The 19,209-nt window shown below is 33.9% G+C and overlaps 1 protein-coding gene across 3 annotated transcripts in view; it reads right to left on the bottom strand.

Moving 5' to 3' along the window:
* srcin1b (SRC kinase signaling inhibitor 1b) overlaps positions 1-19,209 on the bottom strand; it is a 54,052-nt gene that overhangs the window by 12,911 nt on the left and 21,932 nt on the right. For 2 of the 3 annotated variants that reach the window (XM_082184079.1, XM_082184081.1), the window contains 11 exons: positions 16,920-16,943; positions 10,600-10,801; positions 7,667-7,992; positions 6,047-6,819; positions 5,624-5,707; positions 5,380-5,420; positions 3,875-3,898; positions 2,881-3,041; positions 1,646-1,821; positions 1,419-1,549; positions 15-162 (listed from right to left, as the gene is read on the bottom strand). In XM_082184079.1, the coding sequence (XP_082040205.1) occupies positions 15-162; positions 1,419-1,549; positions 1,646-1,821; positions 2,881-3,041; positions 3,875-3,898; positions 5,380-5,420; positions 5,624-5,707; positions 6,047-6,819; positions 7,667-7,992; positions 10,600-10,801; positions 16,920-16,943 (2,090 nt within the window). The remainder of the gene's footprint in view (positions 1-14; positions 163-1,418; positions 1,550-1,645; positions 1,822-2,880; positions 3,042-3,874; positions 3,899-5,379; positions 5,421-5,623; positions 5,708-6,046; positions 6,820-7,666; positions 7,993-10,599; positions 10,802-16,919; positions 16,944-19,209) is intronic. The other variant, XM_082184080.1, reaches the window with a different exon arrangement.

Below are 19,209 nucleotides of genomic sequence, written 5' to 3'. Positions count from 1 at the left end.
TGTGTGTGTTTTACCTTCGTAGAAGGGTTAGGGTATTGGTGATATTTCTGCAGCGTTTCAACAGGGCCTCCAGTCTGAGCGGTTCCTCTTTCAGAAACTTGACGGCTTCCACCTCCACCCTCAACACCACACGCATCTTACTTTGTAAATTGGGGAACTGATCTAAACACAGAAATTGTAGAACATCAATATATATATCGAGACAAGTGTAGTTCTATATAGAGCTAATGACTATTATGAGCCGTTTTCAAGCGAATCAAAATTTGATGGCGTTCACAAAGTAATCTGATTCCCAAATGAATTACTTTTATGAGTCGGTTCTTTTTAGTGAATTAAAAAATCTGATTCCTGAGAGACTCATACTTAAGATCCAAATCTTTTTAGTAAATCAAAAATATTGAGCTTAACCGGTGTAGTCAGACGTCCAAACAAATGATTCTTGAATCAGCTCTTTTTAGTGAATCAAAAACATGCAGCACAACCAATGTATTCTGACTCCTGAATGAATGTTCTGTTTAGTGAATCAAAAACATATAGCACAAGCGATGTCCAGTGATGTCCGACTCCTTAAAGAAAGAATGACTCATGAGTTATTATGATTCCTGAAGTACTTTTAAAAGCCATTTTTTAGTGAATCAAACACATGCAGCGGAATCAGTGTACTACGATTCCTGGAAGAATGACTCTTGAGTCGATTCGTTTAAGTCAATGAAAAACATACATCACAACCAGAGTAATCCAATTAACGGTCGAGTGACTGCTATAAACAGTTTTTTTTAGTGAATCAAAAACATCCAGCGTGACCAGTTTAGTCTGAGTCCTGAACAATTGATTCTTGAATCAGCTCTTTTTAGTGAATCAAAAACATACTGTACAGTGCAACCAGTGTAGTCCCATTGCTGAATGGATGACTCTTTTTAGTGAATCAAAAACATGCAGCACAACCAATGTATTCTGACTCCTGAATGAATGTTCTGTTTAGTGAATCAAAAACATATAGCACAAGCGATGTCCAGTGATGTCCGACTCCTTAAAGAAAGAATGACTCATGAGTTATTATGATTCCTGAAGTACTTTTAAAAGCCATTTTTTAGTGAATCAAACACATGCAGCGGAATCAGTGTACTACGATTCCTGGAAGAGTGACTCTTGAGTCGATTCGTTTAAGTCGATGAAAAACGTACATCACAACCAGAGTAATGAGTCCTGAACAATTGATTCTTGAATCAGCTCTTTTTAGTGAATCAAAAACATACAGCTCAACCAGTGTAGTCTGATTCTCAAACAGATGACTCTTATGAAGTCTTTTGAGTCTCTGTGATAAACATGACACCAGGATAATGATATAAATGTGTGGTTCTGTATGCTTATAATTGAGTTCACTGTGTGCAGATTCCTCCTTTTCATCGCTCACTCACTCTTGAGGTCAGTGACGGTCTCTCCCAGTCTCCTGAGTTCCAGACTCTTCTGTTCTATTTCCTGTTCTGTCACCAGATGATGGTTAAGCCCCGCCCCCGTCCTCATCTCCTCCACAGAGCGCTCCAGATCACTGCAAGCACAGAGGAACACATCGCATCAGGGGAAATAAATCATGTTTTTCAGTACGTGTGCAGCATTTAGAGGTTCAGCAAGTGCTTGAGCTCACTGTAGCTGTTGTATAATAAGCTCTTCTTCATTAAGATAGCGTAGCCTCTCTTCTTCAACAAGAAGACGTTGACGCTGTAATGGATCTTCTTGTGTCCGAGATGCCTCGATCAGACACATTCCCAAATCAGACTCCGTCTGCCTCAGTAACGCCTGAACTGAATCCTGGTTTTGCAGCTGTAAGACACACACAGACATGCAAGCTTGTATGAATTAATAAAATAATGTTAGATATGATTTGAAGGAATAGATATATAAAAATTACGCACTTTATACAGTATACATTTCCCATGCAATTGGCTGTAAAGCTCCAAAAAAGTATGATTTATAAAAAAATTCCTTAAGACATTACTTTTATCACAATGAAGATGTCGTTGTAAGTTAGAAGTTTTGCCATTCATCATGCGAGAAATTTCATCCCCACAACGTGCACAAGATTAAATACACAGCAAAAAGTAATATTTTTTAAATATAAAATAACACCAGCTGTCCCCAAAAATAATACACACTAGTGCACAAAAATATTATAATAAATAAACAAAAAGTATAATATCTAAATAAATAGCCAATATATAACATATATAAATCTCTCTCTCTCTCTCTCTCTCTCTCTCTCTCTATATATATATATATATATATAAAATGTATAATAAATAAATCTGACATTCTACTATATATATATATATAATAAATAGTGTGCATATATATATATATATATATATAAAATGTATAATAAATAAATCTGACATTATACTATATATATATATAATAAATAGTGTGCATATATATATATATATATATATAAAATGTATAATAAATAAATCTGACATTATACTATATATATAATAAATAGTGTGCATATATATATATATATATAAAATGTATAATAAATAAATCTGACATTATACTATATATATATATATAATAAATAGTGTGCATATATATATATATATATATATATATATAAAATGTATAATAAATAAATCTGACATTATACTATATATATATGTATATATATATATTGTATATATATATATATAAATAGTGTGCGCATATATATATATATATATATGCACACTATTTATTATTATTAATAAATAAAAATAAATAAAAAACGAAATAAATATATATATATAATTTTACAAATATTGAATATATTAAATATTTTAAAAATAAAATCTGATTAAATACACACTATAGTTTTGAGAAAAGACAAATCCACAAAAAAGCACAGACCTGTAATTGTCGTAGTTGTGAGAGCTGTTTGCGCAGTTCGAGTGTGTGTTGCTGCAGGTCAGTGAGGTGCAGCTGCATCTGTGAACGGGACATTGCTATTGGCTGACAGACTCCAGAGGGCGGGGGGGGCATCAGGGCCAGAGGCGCAGATGGTGATGACACTACCAATCCACAGCAGCAAAAGTCACACATTAAACATAAAACTTATATAAAGACGTGAAATTTGATTTAAAATGTAGTGTAATGGTGAAATCTGATCATCCATAAGCCTATAAGTCATTCTACTTTAAACTCAAAATGTCTAATTTTCATATCAACCACAACAGAACAACAAAAGACATCTGATTCTTTGTCTTGATTTGTACAATATGAGTCACATCCAAAAACAAGCCCAACACAACTCAGTACACACTCCATCTACGATACGTTGTATATTCATGCAACATACATTCAAATTCAGACCCTTATGTTTGCATATATACATTCACACTGTCATATAATCTCTGATGTATTAGATCCTTTTAAGAACTGGAAAAGGAAGAGAAAACATTACACTGACATTCAAGAGTGTTAGTGGGAGTTTCCACAAACAACAAAAACATTCCGGGATAATCCATAAGACAGACATATATGCAGTGCTTATAAAAGCGTACACCTCACTGGACTTTTTGTGCTACATAATAATAATTATTATTATGTATTTAACTGAGAATTTTGTCACTTGTCAAGACAAAGTACTTTATAATTCTAAATAAAACGTGTGAAATTAATTAAACATAAAAGTCAAAGAAGGAGAATACTTTTTATAGACACTGTATATACATAGACAGAGGGTTTCCAAACTCCAGGATCTGGGATCCCTGAAAACAAACATTCTATACACACTCCTGACGCAAAATTGCAATGCACAAATCGCAATGCAACACAATCTGTAATGCAACAGATGTAGGGGAAACCGAGAAAGTGACAGACAACCAGACATACAGTAATATACCTTTTTTCTTTCTAAACCTTCCAGCTGAAATAAATAAAATATCACCAGTTAACTGTCCCAAAATAATACACTCTAGTGTACAATAAATTATAATAAATAAATAAAATATAATATATACATACATATATTATTATGACAATATAATATGTCAGATTTATTCATTATAAATTATAATAATAAACATGATATAACATAAATAATAAAAAACATTTAAAAATCTATAATTAAAAATAATAATGTATTTATTATAATTAATCATTAATCTGACTTCATATTTAATATAAATGGATAAATGTCAGTCCATTTATAATAAATACTATATATAGTCAGATTTATTATAAATTATAATCAATACACAAAATAAAGACCATAAATATAAAATAAAAAACAATAAATAAATTAAAATATTACAAATAAATATTAATATAAATAAAATATTTTAAATTATATATATATATATATATATATAATATAAAAATAGATTTATTATAACAATATAATATAATATAAAATAGTATGTCAGATTTATTTTAAATTATAATAAATAAAATACATTTAAAATATATAATTTAAAAATAATATATATAAATACATTATTAAAATAAATATAAATATTAAATAAATAAATACAAATAAATAAAATATCTAAATAAATATACATTATTTAAGAATATAATATAATATAATATAATATAATATAATATAATATAATATAATATAATATAATATTCAGTGTCTTATTCAGTATTCAATCAGGTTTAAAATGTTTACATGTTTAAATGTTTAGAAGACCTGACACGAACTAACAAATGTTTCTAATTAATTTACATTACTGACACTCAAATCATGAACTCAGTCATGGACTACTGCCATAAAACACAAATAATCATTAGCTAATGTAAACCAATCCAAATGAGCATCATTATAATACTGATCATACCGCGGTCCTCGAGGACTAGGCCTGCCTGCTTCTATCGTTTAGATAAGCATTCTTCAGTGCACCGCACAGTTGTGTCTTATTAACACCATGCATGATTCACTCATTTAATGACCTGTTAATTGATACGCCTATTCCGCATCACTTAAATGTTCTTGCGAACATAATTAGTTTAGTAGCAGCTATCCTAAAGCACAAACAGTTCAGGCCTTGTTGAGACATTACAGTCACCTATTGATGTCAATAAGATTCATTTATTAACCTTACAAACTGAACAATGCTCATGGATTAATATGTTCAAGCATTAATATGATAGGCCTATGTTTCATTGTTTTTATTTTGATAGCGTTTGTTAGTGTGGTATTGTGTAGAACATGCACAGAGGACAAAGATACCGAGCTTTCAAGAAGAAAACTACAGGCGACAACACTGATTCATTATTTATTTAGATTATGTATCTGTCAGAATGGATGTATTTATTTCAAACTTTTTCCATCCTCTAGATCATCCCTATTTTAACAGTGTTTGCCACAAATATTCACACACATTCAAACAGTATAGTACTCACTCTCTGGTGCGGAGCAGTCACTTGCTGTTTCTGCCTTCTCACTGCAAGACAAACATATTAAACACATCTTCATGGAGCGCACACACACACACACACACTATTTACACGCGATTATAAGTTGCATGGACGGGCATTAGTAAAAGAACCACATTAAAATGAGTGTTGACAGCTTTGACCGTCATTCAAACGTTTCAGGTTTGATAGTGATATTCAGTGGTATTGAACTGAAGATCAGATTTCTTACGGGCTGTCTGGTCCACGGGTCAAAACACTCTGAACCAGTCCGGTTAGACTGGCTATCTGCTTCTCCATGGCCTCCATACGATCTCTAAAAATACCAAATACCCATTATACACATACAAAATTTGTCAAAATTAGGGTTAAAGCAAACCATACTGAAATATGAAGCCCTAAAGGGACAAAAAATTGAGATGGGAGGAAAAATTTTGTTTTGCGTTTGACCTATTTGCATTTGCTCACAAAACTTTCACATTCTATTGCAAAACTTTTTACGTTCCCAGAGGATTTTTACCATTGTAGGGTGGTTGTGTCCACACACTACGAACACACATGTAAAAGTGAATTTTGCATAATATGTCCCATTTAAGTGGTATGACTAGTTTACCAGCTATTTTGGACGTTGCAGGAGAGTAGAATTGACTCTTACCTGGTTTCTTCGTTTCCAGGTAATGTTGAGCCGTACACTGGCATCGGCCCTCCGTCTCCTCCGGGGCCCCCGAGCATACATATCTGCTCCAGAGGTGGTCCTCCTGGACGATTCTTGGGGCTCTCTATGTACACAGTGCCATCTTTACGAAACCCATGTCTCCCAGGGGACCCTCGTCCTGGATGACTCCCGTACGGATCCCTGCCATCAGACAGTTTCTGAGGCGAGGCTGGAGGTAGGGTGCGGAAACCCATAGTGGCATATGGATCTGCGTATATGGGACCACCAGCCCTGTAGAGGGCGCCCTCGAGCTCACACTGTAATGCCGCGGCAGGGTATCCACCAATTGAGCGTACAGATCCACGGCGGTAAGCCAAAGCTTGCTGTGAGGCCACGCTGAGCCGAGGATCCTGGACCAGCGTGTACGGGTCGGCGTATATCGCTTCGTTTTTTAGCAACACCACGCTCTTCGATGATGATGTTATTTCCTCATCCGGTTTCACATCACGGCGTTCCAGAATTGCACTTGGGGAGGAGCAAAATGCAGGGTGGGCCTGCTGGGGGGCGTGGCCTCCTTGGTGGGTGTGGTGTTGGTGCTGATAGGGGTGGAGCTGTGGTGACTGATGCGGACCCGCGTAAGAGGACGGACGCCCACCAGTGTAAGAAAGACGGGATTGGGAGCGCGACGGAGAACCAGAGGGAGAAGAGGAAGACGGGAGTGTGTTTAAACGACGCGTGGGAGACGATTCCCTCGAGGTGTACACCAGCTCTCTCTGGAGAGAGAGACGGAATGGAAAAGAGGAAGACAGGATTAAGTAAATGCATATGACATATGACAAGATAAATTCACAGCATCAGAACAGATTTGTGCTACTGCATGTTTTCTCTGTCATACACACATCATCTCTTTATCTCACCATTATACTGTGAAAATTACAGAAAAACAATGTAAAAAAAAGTCTCTTATGCTCATCAAGGCTGCATTTATTTGATCAATTTGATCAGTTTTCTATTTATATATAATATTTTTTCAAATGTAATTTATTCCTGTGATCAAAGCTGAATTTTCAGCATCATTACTCCAGTCTTCAGTGTCACATGATCCTTCAGAAATCATTCTAATATGATGATTTGCTGCTCAAGAAACATTTATTATTATTATCAATGTTGAAAACAGTTGTGCTGCTTAATATTTTTGTGGAAAATATGACATTTCTGTCAGGATTCTTTGATGAATAGAAAGTTCAAAAGAACAGCATTTATTGAAATTAGAAATCTTGTTTTTTTTTAAATCAATTTAATGAATCCTCCTTTCAAAGAAAATTTACCGACCCCAATCTTGAATGGTACTATCAAGTTTTAACGGTAGGCATATATATAATTTTAAGGTAAAAAGCATGAATTACCTTTGTATAAATAACAATTTATGAAGAAAATTTATATCTAAAATAAAAATACACTTAATTTATGCATATTTTCTCCCCATTATTTAATCTTTTTACCAAATAGTTGTTTCTTTTTTGTTTTTAGCTACCTACATTTTGGCATAAAAATAAATGATAAAGTGTTTGTTCCACATCTAACGGATGTTTTTGTCCACTGTCCCACACACACACTCACCCGCAGGTCTCCGTTGGAGATGTGCGCGTGGTGTACGGGGTGGGCTGCGTGCTGTGCGTTGTAGTGTGTGTCTCGCATCGGAGCTTCTCTGCAGTAAATCTTGATGAGGCAGCGGTCGTGAATGTCACGAGGGTCCTCCAGCTCGTAGAAGATGTTGCGCGCCTCGTCCTTGATGAGGAGAGCCGTGCCGGGCGAACGCAACGCGCCCATCGTCAGCTTCTGAGGGAACATGTGCACGATGAGTGCGTGAAGCGTCTCCATGCTGGTCAGCTCATGAGTGATGTGCACCCGCCGCGTCTCGTCACCAAACTGCAAAAACAACACCGCTAGAAAAAAGACAAAAAAATATATATTTAGTTTAAATCTGATATTCCATACAACAGCACAACTGTGAGTCTGATGTTGATTTAATAAACAAATTATTTATCCATGCACATCATTAATTATTTTTTAATAGATTATAAATAATTTTTTAATCAAAATAAGTTCCCCTCCCTCTTGCAGCGACATCTCTTCTCTAATGATGTGTTTACTGGTGAGAGGGCGGGACAACCTGTCACTCACACCAGATTGACCAATAGCAAACCACAACCATCCAATCAATTCCCCATTGACAAGTCCCGCCCTACATTTGTTCTTGTTCCAGAAGCAGTTTCACTCGGATATACGTCAGTGGGAAGAAAACACTATCACAACTTTTGTTTCATGTCGACTTTAATATTGACTAACTGACATTTGAGAAACAATATGGACAGCGGCAATGAAAACTATCACATAACTGTAAGTCTCTGTTACAAACAATAGACAACTGAAGTGATACAAGAGTGAAACGCTCTGCTACACAAAATATTGAATGCCACTTGTCCAGTCATATTAGTCAAACTATCTGTATATATTGATTTTGTCAGACTCAGTCTGGAAAGTTGCATAACTGCTAAGAGTGTAAAAACTCCCTCGTCGATCCAACCAGAACATTTACCTAAATTAAGCAGCAAAAATGGCTGATGCAGGAAAATAAATGTATATTTATGTAGACACTTCATTTACATTGCATTCAAATTACAGTTTATGCATTCCCTGAGAATCAAACCCATGACACTGATGTTGCTATAGCACCATGCACTATATTTTTACCAATATTTCAGTCTGTTTAAGATTTATGCATTTCAATTGTATACGAAAAAATTCATATTTTTTAAAAGAAATTAATACTTTTATACAACAAAGATTAAATAAATTTACAGCAAAGACATTGATAATGTTTACATAATTAATAATGTTACAGTTTCCACAAAAGTATTAAGCAGCACAACTGTTTTCAACATTGATAATAATCAGAAATGTTTCTGAAGGATCATGTGACACTGTAGACTGGAGGAATGATGCTGAAAATTCAGCTTTGATCACAGGAATAAATAAAAATATTTAAAATATATTAAAATAGAAAACAGCTATTTTAAATTGTAATAATGTTTCACAATATTACTGTTTATACTGTATTTTTGATCAATTAAATGCAGTCTTGGCGAATAGACTTAAATCTTAAAACCCAAACTTTTGAACAGTAATAAATTAAGAATTTTAAATAAATGTGAAGTATTTGCTTATAATTAATTAAATTGAAAAACTATTAAAACAAAATGTATAGGTTTTAAGCAATATAGTATGGTAAATGGCAAATGCAAAAATTGGCAATTTTATAATAAATCCAATTAAAAGTAATATATTACATATTTCTCATTTAAAACATTTGTTTAAATATGACCTTTTTGAGCATATTAACATAGCAATATTCACTTCAACACCTACAGTACAGGCCAAAAGTTTGGACACATTACTATTTTTAATGTTTTTGAAAGAAGTTTCTTCTGCTCATCAAGCCTGCATTTATTTGATCAAAAATACAGAAGAAAAATGTAATATTGTGATATATTATTACAATTTAAAATAATTGGTTTTCAATATATTATACTTTAAATTATCATTTATTTCTGTGATGCAAAGCTGAATTTTCAGCATCATTACTCCAGTCTATCACATGATCCTTTAGAAATCATTCTAATATTCTGATTCATTATCAAAGTTGGAAACAGTTCTGCTGCTTAATATTTTTTCATAACCTGTGATACTTTTTTAGGATACTTTGATAAAAAAAAATAAAAAAAAAGAAGCAAATGTTTTAAAAATAGAAATCTTTTGTAACAGCAATATACACTACTGGTCAGTAATTTGGGGTCAGTCATTTTTTTTTCTTTCTTTTTTTGAAATAAATCAATACTTTTATTCAGCAAGGATGTGTTAAATTGATAAAAAGTGATAGTAAAGAAGATTTATATTATTAGAAAATATTTTTTTATTTTGAATAAATGCAGTTCTTTTTAACCTTTTATTCATCAAATATATTAGGCAGCAGAACTGTGTCCAACACTCATAATAAATCAGAATATTAGAATGATTTCTAAAGGATCATGTGATAGACTGGATGTCACATGTGACACTGAAGACTGGAGTAATGATCCTGAAAATTCAGCTTTGCATCACAGAAATAAATGATAATTTAAAGTATAATAAATTGAAAACCCATTATTTTAAATTGTAATAATATATAAAAAAATAATTCTGTATTTTTGATCAAATAAATGCAGGCTTGATGAGCAGAAGAAACTTCTTTCAAAAACATAAAAAATAGTAATGTTTCCAAACTTTTGGCCTGTACTGTACATATCAGTATTTAGCGTTAATGTCCTTCCAGAGGACTGACAATGTGAACTAAACCCTATATGGAGATTAGCCAATTAAAACTGAGGTCATTTAAATACTGGTAAAAAAGTCAGATAGAGCGAGTAAAATCACATGGTGCAAGAAAGCTTGAGGAACATAAAAAACAGAAATAAAATGGCATACAAGTGTACATGTGGCACTGTATATCCCACCTGGTGCTCTTAGCTTGGCTTGGCTGGGCGATCGTGCCAGTGGAAGACTCTGTCTGAGGATGTTGGAGCGACTGAAGCCCAGCGGCAGCTCAGCGTCGGCCATGCTTTCCAAACTCTCCGCAGACGCATAACAGAGTCGCCCTCCTGCCTGCTCGCCCAGCGACTGTTGCTGGAGCCCCGCTGGGCCCCGAGGAGTCCTGGCCTGCAGGAGAGGGAGGAACAGTTTTACAAGGGTAATGAATGATACCTCTGTGATGGGAAGGCAAAAGACCGTCTAGGGAAAATTAGGATGTGTGTGTGGAGTCGCTCTAAAGTAGTGAAAGGAAACCCATGCAGGCAAACACATTCTCAAATCATGCTGATAACATGATCATATCGGCTCGACTGCAGCTGTCACTGAACCAAAGGGACACAAACCAAATATGAAAACATTCTTAAATTCATAGCTATTGTTATCTCATATCTCATATAGATTTACACTATATTGTGTACATTTTTTTACACATTTTTTTTTTGAAAGAAGTCTCTTATGCTCACCAAGGCTGCATTTATTTGATCAAAAATACAGTAATAAAATTGTGAAATATTATTACAATTTAAAATAACTGTTTTCTATTTGAATATATTTGAATATTTAATTTATTCCTGTGATCAAAGCTGAATTTTCAGCATCATTACTCCAGTCTTCAGTGTCACATGATCCTTCAGAAATCATTCTAATATGATGATTTGATGCAAGAAACATTTATTATTATTATCAATGTTGAAAACAGTTGTGCTGTTTAATATTTTCGTGGAAACCGTGATATATATTTTCCAATTCAATTCAATATATATTTAATTCTTTGATGAACAGAACGTTCAAAAGAACAGCATTTATTTGACTTTTTGTAACATTTTAAATTTCTTTACTGCCACCTTTGATCAATTTAATGCATCCTCGCTGAATACAATTATTAATTTATAATTTTTTTTAAATGAAATTGAGCCCAAACGTTTGAACAGCAGTGTATATTGAAACAGAAAAATCCATTTAAAATATCCATTTGAAATGGATTTTAAAATATTTTAAATATAAAATAATGTATTTTCAATCACAAATCATAATAAAAACTACAGCTAAAATTGAAATAATATAATACAAAAAAAGTTAGCTAACATGTTCCAGATACAGTTTGTCCTAAAATAATAATCCAAATTGTCAAACAGTTTAACAGACAGACAAAAATCAAAACTGTGATTCAAACACTAATTTTCAAGAGGAAATGTTTCTACTCACACCAATATCTGCTTCTTAAATCTTAGAAATGCACACGTGGAGGTCAGAGATGTGGCTGGACATAACAGTGAAAGTTTGCAGTCATAAGACACTTTCTTGTCCACACTCTTCCTGCACCTCTGATTGGCTAAGACTATGGCTATGATCAGTGTTCTACCCAATCAGAATGTGTGAGGTATTGACTGACAGGACAGATGTTTGCAGCTGTGCCCCTCCATGCCGAATGCCATGGGTGTTAACGGTCCTGAAATGCCATTCTCCTGAGAGATGTAATCGGGAATGTGTTACAAGTTTCAAACATCTATTTACAAACCAAATAAATGTACTAGTTTGGCGATATATTGCAGTTATGGACATGATTCTGGTGAGACTGCACAATGCTAAAGTCTCAGCATCACTGATTCTCTCATCTGTCTCTGTGGGCTACAGGTTAATGGCTTCACAATAAGTGTGAATTAACCTCATTTCCCTTTAATAAACACATTAATTAGCATGACAGCATCAACATGACAGCGCTCATTGATTGAGAAGTCTGGGTGTGTGTTTATGTGGCCAGAGAGGGAGGTTTGCTATTGACTTGACAACAACAAGGGAGTGTTTGATCCTGTAAAATATCAAATAATAGACATTATATCATATTTGATCAGGCTTTTATGGCTTATATACTGTAGGAGTATGAAATAGTATAATATGAAGCTTTCTCGCTCATGACAACTAACATCTGCCACTCCCACACCAGACACAACTCTGGTTCACGTCTGGACTTTTCCTGGAAACTGAGATTTACAGACATCATAGTGGGAAGTCGAGGAACTCAGTCCTTGTAATATTGATCCAGCTGTCATACGGATGCAAAATTGTTCACCTCAGTCGAAGGCTGCTGATCGATTGATCATGGGAGGAAAATGTTAATCCAGGACTGACATCTTAGGCACTGTAGTTGTGTGCAGTATGTCAGAGCTGTAGGGACTTGATTTAATATAAAGAACTGAAAGCTCATTCAATAATGCAAATGTGTAATGCACAAAAAAGTACACACTGTAAAAAGTGTTCAGTTCACTTTTAGTAAAGCCGTTGCCTTAAAATTAAGTAAATAAACGTAATGCTTAATTGAAAAATATAAGTAATGTGAACTTAACAATTCCACATTAATTTTTTTCGATTAAGCATGAAGTTTATTTACTTAATAATTTCAAGGCAATGGGTTTCCTCAATTTTATTAAGTTAAGTCAACTAATCACTTTTTACACTACCTTTCAAAAGTTTGAGGTCTGTAAGATTTCTTAATTTTTTAAAAAATAAGTCTCTTCTGCTCATCAAAGCTGCATTTATTTGATCAAAAATACAATAAAAATGGCAATATTGTGAAATATTTGTATCTATGTGAATATATTTAAAAATGTAATTTATTCCTGTGATCAAAGCTGAATTTCCAGCATCATTACTCCAGTCTCCAGTGTCACATGATCATTTTATTTTTCAGGATTCTTGGATGAATAGAGAGCTCAAAAGAACAGTATTTATTAGAAATATTTTGTAACATTATAAATGTTTTTTCTGTCACTTGATCGATTTAATGCATGCATCCTTGCAGAATTTTTTTAAAGAAAAAAGAAAAATCTTACTGATCCCAAACTTGATTGGTACTGTATATAAATCTCAAAATACTTATGTGACATTACTTTTTATGGAAAGTAACACATAAAGCTACTTTTTCTCACTGTCAGTTAATTGTGACTATCGTACACAGTAAAAGTACGAACACAGTAAAAGTACTATGACTGATTTTGTGCGCTATTTTTTCTTTCTGTGGACGTGTTTATATTTCCTACTATATATATATATATATATATACAAATGACACATAGGTTATAATTATGCGTCCTGTGTTTTCTACTTTCTTTTTTAATACAGCACAATTACATTAATCACAAATGCATGCCTGAATGTTACATTTTATCTTGTGTACAACCAACAGAAAACAATTTTTAAATTAAGATTTTTAAAATAATATTTTAGTTAATTATTTAAGTTTATGCAAGCACCACGACAGAGCAATTCTTTATTTAGCATTATTTATTATTTATTTAATGAGAGTGAAAGACTGAAAAACTTTTTCACGCTCTGATTATCACCCATAATGCTCACACATTATATATATAGAAAAGTACAGTACTTTCAGTAAAGACTTAAATTTTTACAAAAAAAATCTTTTTCTATTCATCAAAGAATCCAGTTTTTTTTTTCTTTTTTTTTTGAAAAATGAAACAGCACAATGTTTTTAACATTGATAATAATAATAAATGTTTCTCGAGCATCAAATCATAAATATTAGAATGATTTCTGAAGGATCATGTGACACTGAAGACTGGAGTAATGATGCTGAAAATTCAGCTTTGATCACAGAAATAAATTAAAAAATTTAAAATATTAAAAAAGAAAACAGTTCGTTTCAATTGTAATAATATTTCACAATATTACTGTATTTTTTTATCTTAATAAATGCAGCCTTAGTGAGCAGAAGAGACTTCTTTCAAAACATTAAATCTTACCGAACTCTTTTGAACAGTAGTGTATCTTACTTTCTGATATAAGTCCTGCTAACACTGGGTCCTTTTTAAAATATTTTATGGGATTTTTTACCTTTAACATGATTGGACAGTGGTCGACAGGAAACAATTTAAAGAGGGATTCAGGGATGAAGAAACGAGCCTCAAACTCAGGTCGTTTGCACATAAGCGCCCCAGTACGATATAAACCCGCGCATTAATCTCCAGATCATCAGCCACATCCCACGGTCCTTGAGCAAGACACTTGTCCCAGCTATAAATGCATTTTTAATTGCCCAGTATGAAATGTCTAAATGGCAACTAATTATAAAATGTTGAATTTTTAAAAATCTATTCATTATTGATATCCACTATTAATATTCAGAATGTGCGAAAATCCAACAGCGATGAAAGTATCATGGACAGTTCTCTTGTAGTCCAGCATGCCGTGAGCTCATTGTTACACCTGGGGCCAATTTAACTAAAGCGAGCCATGCTTTTCCACACACCAGAACCTGTCAAAGAGCTTACAATTGTCATCCAAAGGAATAGACATTGTCTGCTGGGACAGAGCAGACTAAGAAAAAGCTGAAGGTACGTTTTTTGCTCAAAAGAATCTCAGGAACACTTCAGATTTGTTACGTTCAGCTCTCCGGGGAGTTGAATTCGACTATTAAGGCTACGTCTACTTTCATCTTGTTACAACCGGAACTGGCATTTTCATTGCAAAATACCCTCCATCCACACTAGCATTCTCCAAGTTTCTTTTACACACTGAAACGTCGAAAAATGATTAAATCATCTTACTGTGCATTCGTAAAACATTATTACACGGCCCTGTGGAATACTTGATTCTGATTGGTCAATCACACTATTATTCCCCGATAACAACCATAACACAGGCTCATCTGGGTCACTGAAGTCAGCGCTATATGCTTGCTAGGAACGGTTTTTCTTCAAGGAAGTTTTGAGATTGGTGAACTAATAAAATATTTAACCTCTGCTTCGCGTCGGGGTTTATTCTGCAATAACAACCGGCTGGATGTACATTATAACTCACATAAAAGCTCACTGGGATGATGCCGAGAGACCAGACATAATACAGTTCTCATGCTTTTCTCCTGGCACCATCATAGCAAAATATCTCTCACCACTTAGGCTACTGGTGTGTCCAGATCACACTTAATCGACATTACATGTATGATCTAAAATGCAATTGCTCTCATTCAAGTATTTTTGTCTTGTTTTCCGGTAAAAATATTTAAACATTCTTTACTTGAGAAGCAAACTGATATCAGATAGTAGGGGTCTTGACTCAATATTTAAAGAACTCTTTATGCCAAAAAGGTTCTATATTAGGAGAAATGTCTCAAATAATTGCATAATACTCGTGTTTAATGGGTTATTTACATTTTTTATAAAATAAAAGTGACCTGGTTTCACAGACAGGGCTTAGATTAAGCCAGGATTAGGCCTCAATAAGGGTATTTAAGTAGCTTTTATTAACGTGCCTATAAACATTACTGATGTGCATCGTGGGTCAAAAACAATGGCAGTGACATATTTTAATATATTTCAGTGCAAGTTGCTTTCAGTTAGCTCAATAAAGCATTTTAGTCTGGGACTAGCTTAAGCCTTGTCTGTGAAATCAGGGGAGTATGTTTAGGAGCTGTTTAAAAAAATTATTAAAACTAAATCCATAAAATGGTCCCATGATATGAACCACGGAAAGGTTGAATATGCTTGAAAGAACCCTTTAAAGTTCTCCATAGAACCTGTACTTCTAAGAGTGTAGAGAAAAGTAATGCGTTTTCAAATATAACCGGATTAGACGTAGCCTAAGGCTGTACGGCTTGACCAAATCAGGCCCAGGATGCTCTGTAGGGTTCTTTAACACCCGTCCTTTCTCTCTCTCTGAGCCTGTGAAAGGTATATCTCAGGTCTGGAGGAGTTCCAGCATTGTTTCAATGCCAAAGATAGGAGATACAGAGCTGCTCTCACTTCTCACATCTTGAAGACCTGCAGAAGTCCCCAATGTGTCGTAGGTTGCATTTACAATAGAGGTGAGTCAGTGCACTGGAACCTTGTGGAGGAGTTCATCTTGAAGGTGGATTTCCAGGAAATGCATAGAGTCTATAAATAAATAATTTGCCATGTAGTTTCCACAATACATGTTCCAAAAGAGCTGCTGGCTTATCGCAGTATGCACTGACTGGGGATCCTTCAGGAATCATCGTGCACGCTTTAAAGCTAAATGTTACTCCCAGTGAGGAATGATGGAGCAGCGTTTCACCATTCATAGACCAGCTGAAGTATTCATATATTTCATTCATTCAGTGCCATTTTGTGTCATGCATCGTTTAGTTTTAGTGCACTGTGCGCATATATTGTGATGTTTTGCATCTGAAATTTTCCTTGAGGATCATTAAACCACACAAACGTACTTGATAAACATGCATGCACATACATCTGGAGAGGGAGAGACATCTTACCTTAAAACTCCAGTAATGTGGTTGCTAAGAGAATTAAAGAGGGACAGAGAAGAGAAAGAGTAATGAGTTATACTGCATCTGTAAAATAATATATGATCAATAAGTTATGACATATGTTTTTACATTGCTTTAACTCATCAAAATAAGTCAGTTTAATGTAATTAGTTGACATGACTTAAAAATCCAAACAAGTTGATTGTACTTAAAAATTTAAGGCAACAACTTACATTCATTTAAACACATACACTAGAATTTATAAGTTTGGAGCAAAATATGCGTTAAATTATGTTTATTAATGTCAAAACTGACAGTAAAGTCATTTATAATGTTACAAAAGATGTATAATCTTTCTATTCATCAAAGAATCCTGAAAAAAACGACCAGTTTCTACAAAAGTATTAAGCAGCAGAAATGTGTTCAACATTGATGATAATAATAAGAATATTAAAATGATTTCTGTAGGATCATGTGACATTGAAGACTGGAGTAATGATGCTGAAAATTTAGCTTTGACATTGGAGGAATAAATTACATTTTAAACTATTTTCCAATACAAAGCATATACAGTAGTCAACATTTGAAGTGGATCAAAAAAGTTCATCAAAGTTGTCCTAAGACAAGAACGGGTACTGTTCAAAATTCACGTATAACTTTGATGAAAGGTTTTGCTCCACTTCAAATGTTGACAACTGTATTTTAAAATGTAATCATATTTCACAATAAGTCAGTTGTTACTGTATTTTTTCAATCAAATAATGCAGCCTTGGTAAACATAATATACTTCTTCTCTGTTCTGTGATTGACATATTTGCCAATAGAACCAATGAAAAGCAAGGAAGTTCCTAGAAAGCATTTTTAAACATATTCATACTCATATTTCACACAAAAGGTAAGAAAAGTTCTTGATTGTGTCAAAAACCAAAGGCCATTGACTTAACAGTGTTTATTTTGCATGAAGGAAATTGATTTTCAGGCTTCCAACATCATATTTACTGATCTTGAAACCAATCATGTGACCTTTAGAAATAACCAAGCAAATATTAATGCTTTCAACTGTAAATAAATGTACTTTTCTTAAACTTTATATCCAAAACCAATTTCCTTCTTTCAGCCAACCATCACACACACATGATTGTGGGTTATTATCACTGACAATGATAGGTAGCGCACATCTGTGCTAGACGGGATGTTATGCAACCCCTGGATCTGGACACGTCCTGATACCTCATCATTTTTGAGTTTGGACACAGCCAATTTAAAACATAAAAAGTGCTTCTTTCATACTGGTGGCATCTCAAAACATAATTAAGTGCCTACAAAACATTTCTGCCCAGACACGTTCAATTGTTCGATTTAATTGTCCTAAAATGCTGTCTAGGTCACTACGTTCTGAGATACTATTTAGCTAATCGCTAAGACCAGCAGAAGTGTGTGCATCAGAGCATAACGCAAATGCCACTTCTTAATACACTAATTCACACGTCAGAACACACACATACAGCAGCAGAAGGCTTTTAGTTACAGTAACTGTAGCTCAGAAATGAGATGAAGACCCACCCGGACCGACACAACAAGCAAGCCCACCTTCCTCTCATCACATTTCTGTCTCTCTGTTTATGTCTTAGGTTTGCAAACATACCCACACAGACATCATTCTCTCTCTCTCTCTCTGTGTGTGTGTGTGTTTCTCTCTCTCTCAGACACACACACACACACACACACACACACACACACACACACACAGACACTGCGGCAGGCCACACCTGCTTCTATACTTGCATGTCATACAACCACCTACACCGTTGCTATGACGACACAGACCTCTACAACATCACTACAATTTAGCATACATTAAATTCAATGTCCCTATTTACTTTCAGAAAACACATTCCTGATGTTATCATGCACATTTCATCTGTGCAAGCTATTCTACATGAAAAAAACATCAAAAAGGCCTCAAACTAAGAAGATGACCAAGAATTATTATTATTATTCTAATTATTAAATAAAAATTAATGCAAAACATAAAATAAAATTACCTTGGAACTGATTAGAACTATAAAAAGTAAAAAAATAAATAAAATAAAAATAATAATAATAAATAATAATAATAATAAAATAAAATATTTTTTTATTTAACGATAAAAGTAAAATGGTATGCAAATGTGACCCTTTTCGCTTTACTTTTGTAAAACACATTCCTGACTTACTGTGTACAATTCATCAGTGCATATTATTCTAGATGAAAAAAATGTCAAAAACCTCTCAAAATAATAATAATAATTTTTGT

The sequence above is a fragment of the Leuciscus leuciscus genome (genome assembly GCF_965113295.1).
Source record: "Leuciscus leuciscus genome assembly, chromosome: 11".
Classification (NCBI taxonomy): domain Eukaryota; kingdom Metazoa; phylum Chordata; class Actinopteri; order Cypriniformes; family Leuciscidae; genus Leuciscus; species Leuciscus leuciscus.
This window is presented reverse-complemented; position numbering and strand designations above follow the sequence as displayed.